The sequence below is a fragment of the Oncorhynchus keta genome, chromosome 29 (genome assembly GCF_023373465.1).
Source record: "Oncorhynchus keta strain PuntledgeMale-10-30-2019 chromosome 29, Oket_V2, whole genome shotgun sequence".
Taxonomy (NCBI): domain Eukaryota; kingdom Metazoa; phylum Chordata; class Actinopteri; order Salmoniformes; family Salmonidae; genus Oncorhynchus; species Oncorhynchus keta.
Genome location: NC_068449.1, coordinates 37,304,785 through 37,319,765, shown reverse-complemented (window position 1 = coordinate 37,319,765; position 14,981 = coordinate 37,304,785). Strand labels below are relative to the sequence as shown.

General features: G+C 43.3%; 1 protein-coding gene across 6 annotated transcripts in view; it reads right to left on the bottom strand.

The window, feature by feature from the left end:
- Positions 1-740: 740 nt before the first annotated feature.
- shprh (SNF2 histone linker PHD RING helicase) overlaps positions 741-14,981 on the bottom strand; it is a 30,399-nt gene continuing 16,158 nt past the window's right edge. For 4 of the 6 annotated variants that reach the window (XM_035743488.2, XM_035743487.2, XM_035743485.2 and 1 more), the window contains exons 15-30: positions 14,847-14,935; positions 14,609-14,701; positions 14,281-14,388; positions 13,866-14,008; positions 10,112-10,285; positions 9,963-10,025; positions 9,635-9,860; positions 7,725-7,868; positions 7,348-7,449; positions 6,697-6,768; positions 6,259-6,453; positions 4,778-4,897; positions 4,560-4,646; positions 4,119-4,297; positions 3,942-4,022; positions 741-1,641 (exon numbers count right to left, since the gene is read on the bottom strand). In XM_035743488.2, coding sequence (XP_035599381.1) covers positions 1,548-1,641; positions 3,942-4,022; positions 4,119-4,297; positions 4,560-4,646; positions 4,778-4,897; positions 6,259-6,453; positions 6,697-6,768; positions 7,348-7,449; positions 7,725-7,868; positions 9,635-9,860; positions 9,963-10,025; positions 10,112-10,285; positions 13,866-14,008; positions 14,281-14,388; positions 14,609-14,701; positions 14,847-14,935 — 1,970 coding nt within the window. In that variant the 3' untranslated portion in view covers positions 741-1,547. The remainder of the gene's footprint in view (positions 1,642-3,941; positions 4,023-4,118; positions 4,298-4,559; positions 4,647-4,777; positions 4,898-6,258; positions 6,454-6,696; positions 6,769-7,347; positions 7,450-7,724; positions 7,869-9,634; positions 9,861-9,962; positions 10,026-10,111; positions 10,286-13,865; positions 14,009-14,280; positions 14,389-14,608; positions 14,702-14,846; positions 14,936-14,981) is intronic. The other 2 variants (XM_035743489.2, XM_035743492.2) reach the window with 1 other exon arrangement.

The window sequence follows — 14,981 nt, the reverse complement described above, 5'->3', positions numbered from 1 at the left end:
ATCGTCTTACTACGCACATCAACAAGCAAACTCATTAACATGTCAACAGAGACAATATGACAGGGGTGGTACTGCTTTTTTATCTGCTGTCTTTTGTCCATGCGGTTTTTTTAAAGGCCATGGGGAAATCTTTACTGCTGCGTGGACCCCAGTCAACGGTGTTTGTCCCAAATGGCGCCCTATTCCCTATAGTGCACTACTTTTGACCAGGGCCTATAGGGAATAGGGCACCATTTGGGATGCACCCCGTGAGAGGAAAAGAAGGTCTGCTGATGAGTCAAGGGCAGTTCACTGACACTGCCAATGGTCTAATTCTGTGTGTGTGTGTACGTGTGTGAGTCTGTGTGTGTGTGCGCGTGTGTGAGGCTGTAACAGACAAGGAGCACCACAGAGGAAGAAGCTACAAAGCTAGAACATGAGGAACATTTGATGAACATTATTTGTCATTTTTACAAGTTGACTTTACAGGCAAAGTTTTACGGACATGGAATCCATGTGCTTTTTTTTCTCTTGCAAATAAGACTAGCTGAACAGTTAGACTGACTGTCTGTCATTATCCCACCCGACAACCAGCTTCAGTTGATCCTCTCAACGGAAGAGATTCCCGCAAAACATACAAAATACACTCATGCTGTAAAAGACAACAGCTTCCTTCCTCCCTGCAAACCTTTACAACATGGACATTAACAACCTTTGCTGAGTTTGACGTGACTTATAAGACAAAAGAAGCAGACTCAAAACAGATTCAAAACAACTGTCCTATGTCAGCCTTTTATTCTTTAAAAAGGGATGGAATACCTCAACCAATCACCAAAGTGATTACATCATCTGGAATGTTTTTCCCTCATCAGAATATCAACATTTGGAGAAGGAGCATGTTTGATGTCTATTAACATAATATATGACCTACTGTTAGATGCATTGTGGGTCGTAGGGAATACTGAGGTAAAACACAATATTTCAGTGAAACCTAATCAAATGGAATCATAAAAGCAGCTACTCATCCGAATTATGTGGAATCTGAGTGTGTTGCAGGGAGACATATATACACCCATTAAAAACCTCACAGTTGTCCAGATCTGTGGCAACAAGTGAACTAAACATACTGTACCAGACAGAGAGATCTAACAAGACCATTAAACTGCCACTTCACATAGTTTAAAAAGACACAAAGTGATATTTGGTACTTTACTTACAGGCTTCCCTTTTCTACGTTTTCTTCTGTATCCATATAACTTATGTGATGCCATTGGAACAGCTACGTAAAAATTGGAATATGCTCAACAACGATTCCATTGTGTCTTACGTGTAATATCACTGTTCCGTCTACTATTAACACTGTGTGCTGGATGCAGTGTGCGCTTATCTTTGAGCCTGCTTAGCTTTGAGCCTGCTTAGCTTTGAGCCTGCTTAGCTTTGAGCCTGCTTATCTGTACGACGGCCTCGTCTGTGGCTCTAGCCCCTGATTGGGTTAGGATTAGTATTGCAGTGGCTTGGTGGACAGGTTTCAGCTTCACACCAGGGCCAGGTGCGGTCGTGGCATGGTTTTACTCCAGGCTGTCCTCGGTGAAGAGATCAGCCAGATCAGCCACCATCAGGACTGCAGCCTCCGAGTGCTTCATGGCAGTCGCACTGTGGCTGCTGTGGTGGTAATGACAACATTTACAATGTTCAGAACTAACGGCGTCGCATTGCACTGTGACTGTGGTGTCTGAACAACGTTTCAAATCAAAACTAGCTACACGACTGTTCAAAAGTTTGGGGTCACTTAGAAATGTCCTTGTTTTTGAAATTAAAGCACATTTTTTGTCCATTAAAATGACATAAAATTGATCAGAAATACAGTGTAGACATTGTTAATGTTGTTGTTAATGTTGTAAATGACAAACTTCCACAGATGCACAATCGAGAGCATCCTGTCGGGCTGTATCACCGCCTGGTACGGCAACTGCTCCGCCCACAACCGTAAGGCTCTCCAGAGGGGAGTGAGGTCTGCACAACGCATCACCGGGGGCAAACTACCTGCCCTCCAGGACACCTACACCACCCGATGTCACAGGAAGGCCATAAAGATCATCAAGGACAGCAACCACCCGAGCCACTGCCTGTTCACCCCGCTATCATCCAGAAGGCGAGGTCAGTACAGGTGCATCAAAGCTGGGACCGAGAGACTGAAAAAACAGCTTCTATCTCAAGGCCATCAGACTGTTAAACAGCCACCACTAACATTGAGTGGCTGCTGCCAACACACTGACTCAACTCCAGCCACTTTAATAATGGGAATTGATGGGAACTGATGTAAAATATATCACTAGCCACTTTAAACAATGCTACCTAATATAATCTTTACATACCCTACATTATTCATCTCATATATATATATATATATATATGTATATACTGTACTCTATATCATCTACTGCATCCTTATGTAATACATGTATCACTAGCCACTTTAACTATGCCACTTTGTTTACATACTCATCTCATATGTATATACTGCACTCAATACCATCTACTGTATCTTGCCTATGCCGCTCTGTACCATCACTCATTCATATATCTTTATGTACATATTCTTTATCCCCTTACACTTGTGTCTATAAGGTAGTAGTTTTGGAATTGTTAGCAAGATTACTTGTTGGTTATTACTGCATTGTCGGAACTAGAAGCACAAGCATTTCGCTACACTCACACTAACATCTGCTAACCATGTGTATGTGACAAATAAAATTAGATTTGATTTGAAGCTGGAAACGGCAGATTGTTAATGGAATATCTACATAGGCGTACAGAGGCCCATTATCATCAACCATCACTCGTGTTCCAATGGCACGTTGTGTTAGCTAATCCAAGTTTATAATTTAAAAGGCTAATTGATAATTGGAAAACCCTTTTGCAATTATGCTGAAAACTGTCTCAACGTCAACAGTGAAAAGGCAACTCCGGGATGCTGGCCGTCAAGGCAGTTCCAAAGAAAAAGCCATATCTCAGACTGGCCAATAAAAAGAAAAGATTAAAATGGGCAAAAGAACACAGACAATGGATAGAGTAACTCTGCCTAGAAGGCCAGCATCCCAGAGTCGCCTCTTCACTGCTGACGTTGAGACTGGTGTTTTGCGGGTACTATTTAATGAAGCTGCCAGTTGAGGGCTTGTGAGGCGTCTGTTTCTCAAACTAGACACTCTAATGTACTTGTCCTCTTGCTCAGTTGTGCACCGGGGCCTCCCACTCCTTTCTATTCTGGTTAGAACCAGTTTGAGCTGTTCTGTGATGGGAGTAGTACACAGCGTTGTACGAGATCTACAGTTTCTCGGCAATTTCTCGCATGGAATGCCCTTCATTTCTCAGAACAGGAATAGAGTTTCAGAAGACAGAATTTTGTTTCTGTCCATTTTGAGCCTGTAATCGAACCCACAAATGCTGATGCTCCAGATACTCAACTAGTCTAAAGAAGGACAGTTTTATTGCTTCTTTAATCAGTACAACAGTTTTCAGCTGTGCTAACATAATTGCAAAAGGGTTTTCTAATGATCAATTAGCATTTTAAAATGATCAACTTGGATTAGCTAACACAACGTGCCATTGGAACACAGGAGTGATGTTTGCTGATAATGGGCCTCTGTACGCCTATGTAGATATTCCATAAAAAATCTGCCGTTTCCAGCTACAATAGTCATTTACAACATTAATGTCTACCCTGTATTTCTGATCAATTTGATCGTATTTTAAATGGACAAAAAAATTGCTTTTCTTTCAAAAACAAGTACATTTCTAAGTGTCTCCAAACTTTTGAACGGTAGTCTAATTCTTATAGAAGCTATAGTTACCTAGTTATATTAACATTTAACGATGCAATTTAATCTTTAGATATACATGTTGTCCTATGACTATGAAATAGACCATTGGCCTCATTTTTTAGTATAAGAAAAGGCCCTCACCTTTTCTCTGCAGTCTTCAACATAGCCTGCATTCTCTCCTCAATAGTGGACTTGATGAGGAATCTATGGACATAGGTGGGTCTAGAGGACACAGAAATAACATGTTATAAACCTTAATAAGACATAATGGCCTATACATACTGATAAAAAGTAATAAAGCAAACCCAGTGTTCTCACTTGGTCTGTCCGATGCGGTGCACCCGGCCAATGGCCTGCAGCTCGTGGGCGGGGTTGAGTATGGGCTCCACCAATAGGACGTGTGTAGCCTCGATGATGTTGAGCCCATTGGAGCCCGTGTGGAGTGGAAGGAGCAGGATGTTGATCTTCTCCTCGTATTTAAACGAACACAGATTCTCCTGAAACACAGACGATCAATTCACAGGTTAAAGACACAGAGATGAAGACGTGCCGTAACTTCATAATTGGAGCAAATGTATCTACAGGTTTGAATTTGGAAATGAGAGATGCTGCGACAGCGTGGGGGGAAAAAAAGCTTCTCAGTGGCAGCTCTCGCTCTACAAGTAAAACAAATATTCTTCATTTAGGGGGAAAAGCATTGCGATTGTGCCACTGAGAAGTTGTACAGAAACTATGATTGGAGTGACATGCAACACAAACCTGGAATTTGTGAATGCCATTGATTTGAGAGAACTCCATGTTGTTGTCGAACAGAGCCTTGGCAATGATGTCCAACACACACTGCCACTGGGGGAAAAGGAACACACACATCATCAACAACATCATCATCCTACTTTGATGTTTTAAACAGCATGGCCAATAAATGACAGTCACAATAAGTGTGATAATGAGTTTGTTTACTCTGTTATTCTTTGCACCTTGTTTGCAAAGCACACATGCGTTACCGTGGAGAAGACGAGACACTTGGCTCCTGGGTCAGTTAGCTGGATCTTCTTCAGAGTCCTGACTACCGCCTCCACCTTGGTAGAGTGGCTTCCCTAAAAGACACAGATACAGGGAAGTTCACTTATTGTCCATATAAACTCAGCAAAAAAGGAACGTCCTCTGACTGTCAACTGCGTTTATTTTTAGCAAACTTAACATGTGTAAATATTTCTATGACCATAACAAGATTCAACAACTGAGACATAAAGTGAATAAGTTCCACAGACACGTGACTAACTGAAAAGGAATAATGTGTCCCTGAACAAAGGGGGGTCAAAATCAAAAGTAACAGTCAATATCTGGTGTGGCCACCAGCTGCATTAAGTACTGCAGTGCATTTCCTCTTCGTGGACTGCACCAGATTTGCCAGTTCTTGCTGTGAGACGTTACCCCACTCTTCCACCAAGGCAGAGAGATCCGGGCTCTTCGCTGGCCATGGCAGAACACTGACATTCCTGTCTGGCAGGAAATCACGCACAGAACGAGCAGTATGGCTGGTGGCATTGTCATGCTGGAGGGTCATGTCAGGATGAGCCTCAGGAAGGGTACCACATGAGGGAGGAGGATGTCTTCACTGTAATGCATAGCGTTGAGATTGCCTGCAATGACAACAAGCTCAGTCCGATGATGCTGTGACACACCGCCCCAGACCATGACGGACCCTTCAATCCCGCTCCAGAGTACAGGCATCGGTGTAACGCTCATTCGTTCGACGGTAAACGCGAATCCGACCATCACTCCTGGTGAGACAAAACCGCAACTCGTCGGTGAAGAGCACTTTTTGCCAGTCCTCTCTGGTCCAGCGACAGAGGGTTCGTGCCCATAGGCGACATCTTTGCCGGTGATGTCTGGTGAGGACCTACCTTACAACAGGACTACAAGCCCTCAGTCCAGCCTCTCTCAGCCTATTGCAGACAGTCTGAACACTGATGGAGGGATTGTGTGTTCCTGGTGTAACTTGAGCAGTGGTTGTTGCCATCCTATACCTGTCCTCACAGAACGGACATTGCAATTTATTGCGCTGGCCACATCTGCAGTCCTCATGCCTCCTTGCAGCATGCCTAAGGCACATTCACGCAGATGAGCAGGGCCCCTGGTCATCTTTATTTTGGTGTTTTTCAGAGTCAGTAGAAAGGCCTCTTTAGTGTCCTAAGTTTTCATAACTGTGACCTTAATTGCCTACTGTCTGTAAGCTGTTAGTGTCTTAACGACCGTTCCACAGATGCATGTTCTTGAATTGTTTATGGTTTACTGAACAAGCATTGGAAACAGTGTTTAAACCCTTTACAATGAAGATCTGTGAAGTTATTTGGATTTTTACGAATTATCTTTGAAAGACAGGGTCCCGAAAAAGGGACGTTTCTTGTTTTGCTGAGTTTACATGTTCGGCAAAGGTGTGCATCTGTCTGCATACCTTGACAGGGATATCTGTCCCCTGGTTGTCTGTCTGGGTGGTGAAGACATAGGAGATCTCTGCGTGGGACGTGGTCTGTCTGCAGATGGCACACTTGATGGCTCTCCGCCGCGTGCCCGACCCCACGCTGTACTGCTCGACGATGATGGCGATGCACTCGTTACAGAAACAGTGACCGCAAGTCAGCACCGCCCACTGGAGCAGAGGGATTCAGAGAGAGACACACACACGGCATGAATCAACCATGAAAAGGCTGAGTATGTATTACACATACACCACACATACACACCAAGCATCACAGTTCAGAATTATTATTAAGAGTGGTAAAGATCACGAGGTAGATAGGGGACACAGACACAGATAGAAAAACACCCGTCTCAAGGGGAATCAGATTGATCAGAGTCGTGTTGTAAATGGGCAGATTATAACATGTCTCACCTCCTGACCCAGAGGACGGGCACAGATAGGACACGGTTCTGGATTTAGTCCTCCTGTCTCCTTGTCCTGGGACTGAAACAAAACAACGACACAAACATTTACCTTTAGCTTTGTTTCCTTACAGAATGTAGGACACTTCTCCAAAGATATAGCCCGTGGCCCGGATCTGGACCGTGAGGGGGTCGAATTTAGCCTGCGGGTGGTTTGAGTAAAATATAAAAAGGCAACAAAACAATTCTGCGGGAAAGCTAACTCAATACTTTAAAATGACTCAAATCAAATCGAAACTGCGTAGAAATGATAATGGTCCTACATTTATACAGTTTCTTGACTGTGTCCAGTTCACTAATAAACCACCTAAATTAAAGCTAGACAGTCAGGGAGTATCGGAAATTCTAAAAGCGATAGAGGACTATCTTTTGCAAGTTTTGACGGCAAGGAAATATAACACGTTTTAAGAGCTTTAAGACCTCTTGAAGAATGAATGCGGCCCCCGGGGCAAAATGAGTTTGACATCTAAATCAAAGACAAGACAAGACAAAACTAAATCGACAAAAACAAAACCATTGCTACTATATTTTAAAGCCTAGGAAGAGAAACTCTGGTATTGACCAGAAACAAAAAATGGTCCGAGGCGAATGGCAGGCTTACCTTCTCTAGATTTGAGAGATAAAGGAATTGGCCCAGCTTCTTCTGGAGCTGAGACTTAGCCACTGCTCTATCGTTTAACAGTTTCACCCTGTTCTGATCCACCTACACCCAGAAAGAAACAGAAAACAGCAATTAGTGTAATAGGCACTGAAATAACAGCAGCACAGTAATATTTTACTCTGTCCTTATACAGAGTAAAATGCATTTACATTTTTTAAAAATTCAATTACACTGAATCACAGTCTTTCAGTATTTAATTATATCTTATGTCATGCATAATATGAGCAAAAAACAAAACAGGTAATGGATGTAAAATACAAGTTGAACCAACAGTCCCTCAACCTGCAGCCCCCAGTCCCCTGGTGTAGCTATCTCACCTCGTGTGGTTCTATGATGTGCAGTACGGGTACTTTGGGTTTGGGTTCATCAGGCAGCCTCACACGCAGCCTCTCTGTGGCCATTCCCAGCTCATCAATGGCTGACACATTGTTCCTAAGTACCATCCAGTACTCATGCAACACCTGATGAAAAACACATATATGCAATATGATTTAGATTAAGCATTTATGAAATACAATAGACTCATAATATATATCTATATATATTTATTTAAGTTGTTATGTGGTAACCTGAATCGCATTTGTGTAAATATTGGACACTAATTGTGGAAGTAAAGGCTTGAATTGTTCTTAATAGCACAAGTACTATCTAGACCTAATCTATAGTGCATTCAGAAACTATTCAGACCCCTTGACTTCTTCCACATTTTGTTACGTTACAGCCTTATTAAAACATGAAATAGTTTCTCCCCCTCATCAATCTACACAAAATACCCCATAATGACAAAGCAAAAACAGGTGTTTAAATCTTTTTGCAATTAAAAAAAATGTAATCATGAAATACTACTTTTACATAAGTATTCAGACCCTTTAATCAGTATTTTGTTCAAGTACCTTTTACAGCCTCAATTTTTCTTGGGTATGATGTTACATGCCTGTATTTGAGGAGTTTCTCCCATTCTTCTCTGCAGATCCTCTCAAGCTTTGTCAGGTTGGATAGGGAACGTTGCTGCACAGCTATTTTCAGGTCCGGGCTCTGGCTGGGCCCCTCAGGGACATTGAGACTTGTCCCGAAGCCACTCCTGCGTTGTCTTAGCCGTGTGCTTAGGCTTGTTGTCCTGTTGGAAGGTGAACCGTAACCTGCTCCAGACCTCAGACTGGGGTGTTCATCAAGTATCTCTCTTTACTTTGCTCTGTTCGTCTTTCCCTCAATCCTGACTAGTCTCCCAGTCCCTGCCGCTGAAAAACATCCCCACAGCATGATGCTGCCACCACCATGCTTCACCGTAGGGACAGTGTCAGGTTTCCTCCAGACGTGACGCTTGGCATTCAGGCCAAAGAGTTCAATCTTGGTTTCATCAGACCAGAGAATCTTGTTTCTCATGGTCTGAGAGTCCTTTAGGTGCCTTTTGGAAAACTCCAAGTGGGCTGTCATGTGCCTTTTACTGAAGAGTGGCTTCCGTCTGGCCACTCTACCATAAAGGCCTGATTGGTGGAGTGCTGCAGAGATGGTTGTCCTTCTGGAAGGTTCTCCCATCACCACAGAGGAACTCTGGAGCTCTGTCAGAGTGACCATTGGGTCTTGGTCACCTCCCTGACCAAACCCTTTGCCCCCGATTGCTCAGTTTGGCCAGGTGGCCAGCTCTAGGAAGAGTTTTGGTGGTTCCAAACTTCTTCCATTTAAGAATGATGGAGGCCACTGTGTTCTTGGGGTCCTGGAATGCTGCAGACATTTTTTGCTACCCTTCCCCAGATCGGTGCTTCGACACAATCCTGTCTCGGAGCTCTACGGACAATTCCTTCGACCTCATGGCTTGGTTTTGATGTGACATGCACTGTCAACTGTGGGACCTTATATAGACAGGTGTGTGCCTTTCCAAATCATGTCCAATCAATTGAATTTACCACAGGTGGACTCCAATCAAGTTGTAGAAACATCAAGGATGATCAATGGAAGCTTAATGTGGAGTCTCATAGCAAAGGGTCTGTATACTTATGTAAATAATGTATTTCTCTTTTTAAATTTGTAATATATTTTCAAACATTTCTAAAAACATGTTTTCGCTTTGTCATTAAGGGGTATTGTGTGTAGATAGATAAGGAACATGTTTTTTATTATTTTGATGTTCTTGAGTAAGGCTGTCACAACAATATTTTGAAAAAGTCAAGGGGTCTGAATACTTTAAGAATGTACTGTATACAGACATACAGTACGTCAGTCAGGATACCTTGTACTCTTTCTTCCAGTTCTCAAAAAGCTCCATGAAGGTATTTCCTTCTTCCACCAGGTCGTGGTCCATGCGTCGGGCCTTGGAGAAGGAGAGAATGGCCTTCAGGGCCCGCTCTGTCTCGCTGGCAGCCCACAACCCTCTACTGGTGGTGGGGAGACGGTCGTCCACCAGCCCCTCCTCATCCTCAATCATCTCCTCAAAGATAGCCGTCTGACCCTTTACCCTGACAGGGGGAGATATCAGAGATATTAAGAGAGCAACGAGGTTGGTTCAGATTCGCTAATTTATTGTACATCTATTGTAAATCTGTGTTTCTTTTACTTACGTGTGTGAAAAGAGCTTGGACTCATAATCAGTGAAGAGCTCGTCTGCTTTGCAAAACACACAGCTGGAAAGATACAAGAGTCACAAGAGTCAAATTACCATGTATTATTAAAATGTATTATTATTTATTTTTTTTGCATTGAGGCCTACTTATTGAGTGGCAGGCGGACAGGTCTGAGGTGACAGAGAACAGTCTCCTCTATGACAGCCTCTGATGGTGTGCCTTCCAGCCTCTTCACCGCGTCCTGCACAGACTTCTGGGACTTCGTCAGATCCTCCATCTGAGTGCTGAGCAGGAACTGCAGGCCACGCCCATCTCGGAACCTACAGGAGTCATAATGGTTGAGTGCACACATTCACCCAAATGGTCGGCGGTTCAATTCCTGTAGGGATCACCTACATATACCAAAGCTGTACTGAAAGTCGCTGTAAGTGTCTGCTTACGTGGCATATATTCCAACCGTGTTCATTTCGTCAACAATAACTACAACGAAAACATACTTGTCAACAAGGACTAAAACTGTGACAATAACGATATACCCTAAAAAAAATGTTTTTATTTTTTTACATTTTTATTTTAAAAATAAATTCTATAAAGTATATAACAATTCCACGTGAGACTAATGGACATTTCATTTGACATGAAGCTCCTTTTCATCTGTTGAGATTATTTCATGCAATCCTCTCATGGCAGAATTGACATCTTTGAGTTGCGCGGTCTGATTGAGGCTTTATAGCAGGGATAGGCAACTAGATGGGGGGGATTAGTAATAATCATTTGTATACTGGAAATTGACCACAACCAAGCCCCAAAAAAAAGATTGCTCTTTTCAAATAGCATCATTTCATACCTTGATTACATTGAGACACGATCCCGTCTCTTTTTTTATTTGTGCGAATTACATTCTTTTGATCAATTCCTGGTGATTTTAGTTTTTGTTTTTATTTTATTTTATTGGGCCCCCCACACTGTAGTACAGCTTCCTTCTTTTTCACATTCATTATTTACACTCATTATTTACATACATTTTCTATTGTTTTTCACAAGAGCGTCATAATCCAAATAATAAACAAACCCCACCACAAAAAAAAATGCGCCCTTTGCTCACAGGCGGCAACATAACAGGATTTCTTCATTAAGGCTTCCAGGGCTCTCTGTTTGTAAGGCTTGGGTATAATGTGCCTCTCTGTAACAGCAACTTCGCTCTATTAGTTATTCTCTTAAGTGTCTGTACAACTTCTAAGCCCCGGAACCTCAGTTGGCACATAATCATGTCTGGCTACAGGGGCCTTCTCGTCACCAGTCCTACGACAACGACACGGTTTAAGAGCCCTTTCATCCCCCCCTGCTCTGAATGCTTCTGTAGATACTTGTCGTCGTCTAGTTGACCAGCATGCGTCCTCTCTTTTTGTACCTGATGAGGTTCAGAATTGTTTATTAGAGCCCGTCACTTGGTGAGCGGCAAGCTTTACGCTCCCTATCCAAAGACGACAGTGTGGTTATCAAACCCGCAAATAAAGGGGCGCAACTGTTTAAAAAAAAAAGGAATCACGTCGAGGGGAAACACTGAATCAATTAAGCAACAGAGACTTGAGTTCCCCTTTGAGTTGTGATCCTACCGCCAAGTTCTTGGGTGAATACCAAAGTTATTTTGGACAAAGCCATCCCACGGAAAGTGAGTCTAACTTTGTTACAGTAACACGTTCTCTGACCTCAATTTTATACAATTCAAAATATTCACAAGAGTTGCCAAGAACCTGTTCCCAGACGTCACATTGCTGCTGGCAATGTCTCCATGTTAGGATTATCACATCAAGCCGGCTGTTACCTTCATATTTAAAGGATACAACGGTCTTCCTTAACTGAACTCTGTACAAGGCATTGCTGACTCAGACATTGTATGCACAATGTCTGAGTCAATAATGCCTTGGTATCGCTGACTCAGAAAATGGGCGGTGGTAGCTTCGAGGTTAGAGAAGCGGACCAGCACCCGGAGAGTTGCCTGTTCGAATCCCACTACTGAAGAAATCTGTCCGGAGTGAGGTGGCAACCAGAGGGTTGCTGGCATCAATGTCTCAGGTGCCATCTTACCGCCGATGTTCCCTTGAGCAAGCAACTTAACCCCCCCAATAGGCTGACCCCCCCATGGGTTTGATACTATTAGTTATTTCATGTAAAAGAGAGACGAACAGGTGCCCCCTACTGACTTTTTATGTGAACTGGCTCAAAAACGACTACGTTTGAGAATGATTTCCAAATCCAGTCACAGGGCACTGCGATGGGGTCCCCATTCATACCGAATTACGCACATTTGTTCATAGGGAGGCTTGAAGAAGATTTTGTTTTTAATGGTAATTCGTTTTTTAGCCCCTTTTGAAATATTGGTTCAAAACCTGCCCTTTCTAATGATCAACCTACTGTATTTGTGTCTACTTATTCCCCCATCTCTCAGGCTGTTAAATATTCCATTAAAAAGCATTGGTATGGTCCTCCTGAGTGGTGCAGCGGTCTAAGGCTTAGAGGTGTCACTACAGACCCGGGTTCAATCCCAGGCTGTGTCACAACGGGCCGTGATTTGGAGTCCCACAGTGCGGCACACAATTGGCCCAGCATCGTCCGGGTTTGGCCAGGGGGAGCTTTACTTGGCTCATAGTGCCCTAGCGACTCCGGTCATCAGTCGAACAGTGCTTCCCCCGACACATTGGAGCAGCTGGCTTCCGGGTTAAGCGGGCGGGTTTGGCGGGTCATGTTTCGGAGCACGTATGACTCGACCTTTGCCTCGCGAGCCCTTTGGTGAGTTGCAGCGATGAGACAAGATCGAAATTGGGGAGAAAAAGGGGGTTAAATACAGACAAATAAAATATTAAAAATGCAAAAGCATTGGCATGTCCTGTCTACGGACCCCTCTGTGGGCCAGGCTTTTCAGAATATCCCTCGATTTGCTTTCAAGCGTGCTAGAAACCTGAGGGAGAGACTGGTAAGAGCAGATGAATATGTACCCTCTCAGAATGTTTGATCTATCCTCCCCTCGGGCAATTTTCCACGTCATAATTGTGTGAACCGTTAATGCGATGATCAAGGGTCATTTCTTCCTTCATCCTCATATGGGAAAGAAAATGTAAGCCAGGGATAGAATTTCCTGGAGAATGAAATGTGCGGTCTAGTTACTGAAGTGGCTATTATTATGTTGGAAAATCTAACAGAAAATCTAAAGTTCATATTACAGAGCATAAGAGCAACATCAGAATTGTTGACGAGAAGTCCCCTGTAGCCAGACACCAATGCGGCCGGACAAGATGTGTGCCAAGTTGCGAACTGAGGCTCCAGGGTTTAGAAATTGTACAGCCACTTAAGAGAGGCGGTGATTGAGAAACTATTGCTGTTACAGGGAGGCATATTATCTCCATGCCTTACAAACGGAGAGCCTTAATGAATAACTCGTTAGGTTGCTGCCTGTGATTAACAGATTTTCTTTGTTTATTATTACTTTTATTATGAAGCTCTTGTGAAAAAAAAACCGTAGAAAATGTATGTAAATAATGACTGTAAATTATGAATGTTGCCAGCTAAGGTATACAAGGGGACAGTCATCCTAGCTGGACAATGCTATCTGAACGTGCAAATGATAGAAGTTAGAGGTAGCCTAAATAGTCATTATTTAATATAATAAAATGCACAGACTATTATGTAACTAAAATGGCTGTGACTAAAACTAAACTAAAATTGTCCGGAGTTTTAGTCGACTGATAAGAACTACAACTAAGCGAAGGATGAAATGGCTAAAAATGTGACTAAGAATAAAAAGGTATTTTAAGACTAAAATCTAAAATACTGTAGATGCCAAAACTAACACAGGAATTATCAATGTATTGTTATAAATATAGTCAATTCAAATCCAAATACTTGTCAGCCATGGAGAACTTGTTGGCCTGCTGTTTGTAGCTGCAGGTCAGTTCGTTCTGGATGCGGGAAACCAGGTCGTCATCGACGTTATGCTGTATGGCCCGCTGTACCACGTCTAGCCACCAGGGGGATCGTAGATTGACCTGGCATAGAGAACAGCGATGAGAGGAGACAGTAATGTTTAGGTTAAGGGGCTCTTCATCTTGGAACCCAGAACCAAATCTTGCGTACACTAGCTTGCTATTCGACTTGATTCAGGAGACCCGACACAGCTGGAAATGGAAAGAGCAGATTCAACCCCCTCCCCACTACAGAACCACTACAAATCTACTGGTTAAAATCCCCACCTCCACCTCAAGCGCTGCTTCAATTTGTCAAAACAAACAGTGGCACTGTGCACAAAAGGGTCTCTCACTTTGCGTTTGAGCTCCTTGATGTTCTGCAGTACAGGCTGTAGATTCTGGTAGGCCTCAGACACCTCGGCGTTGTGTTTGGTCATGTAGTGCTGCCTCAGCTGCTCTGCCTATGTAGATAACACACATAACAGAGGGAGAGATATACATTTTCTACGAGCATTCGCACACAATTGTATAACTGGAAAGACATGATAGTACACAGGTAGGCCGAATCCTAGGAAAGTGAAAGACATTTCGATTTCTTTGGCCGCGTCATAGAAACACAACGCGGAGACCGGGGTCAGGGAGGAACCAAACACACGACACCATCATCAGCGGGTGTTTCACCTCCTCTTTCAACCGGTCGTCTCTCAGAGTGGGCGGTATCCCAGGGTGCTTTGCGTTGAGCAGCTCCATTAGGTTGTGTGTGGCATGAAGCCTCTGTTTATAAAAACACAGAAACAAAAAGACGAAAATGCAAACGAGAGAGTTAATCTGAGCAGAAAGGTTGCAAATCTGATGTTGAATAGGTTTTGACAGTCCAGAGCGGGCCTTTAGATGCCGGCTGCGTGGCTGTAGTGCATACCTGCAGGGAATCAGTCTTCAGTCGTCCTTTGTGTTCCTCCGAAGACCTCAGGACATCTCTGTACATTTCCACTGCCTCACCAAACTCATCTGCAGGTGGCGATACCGACAACAACAACAACAGCAGCCCTCGTTA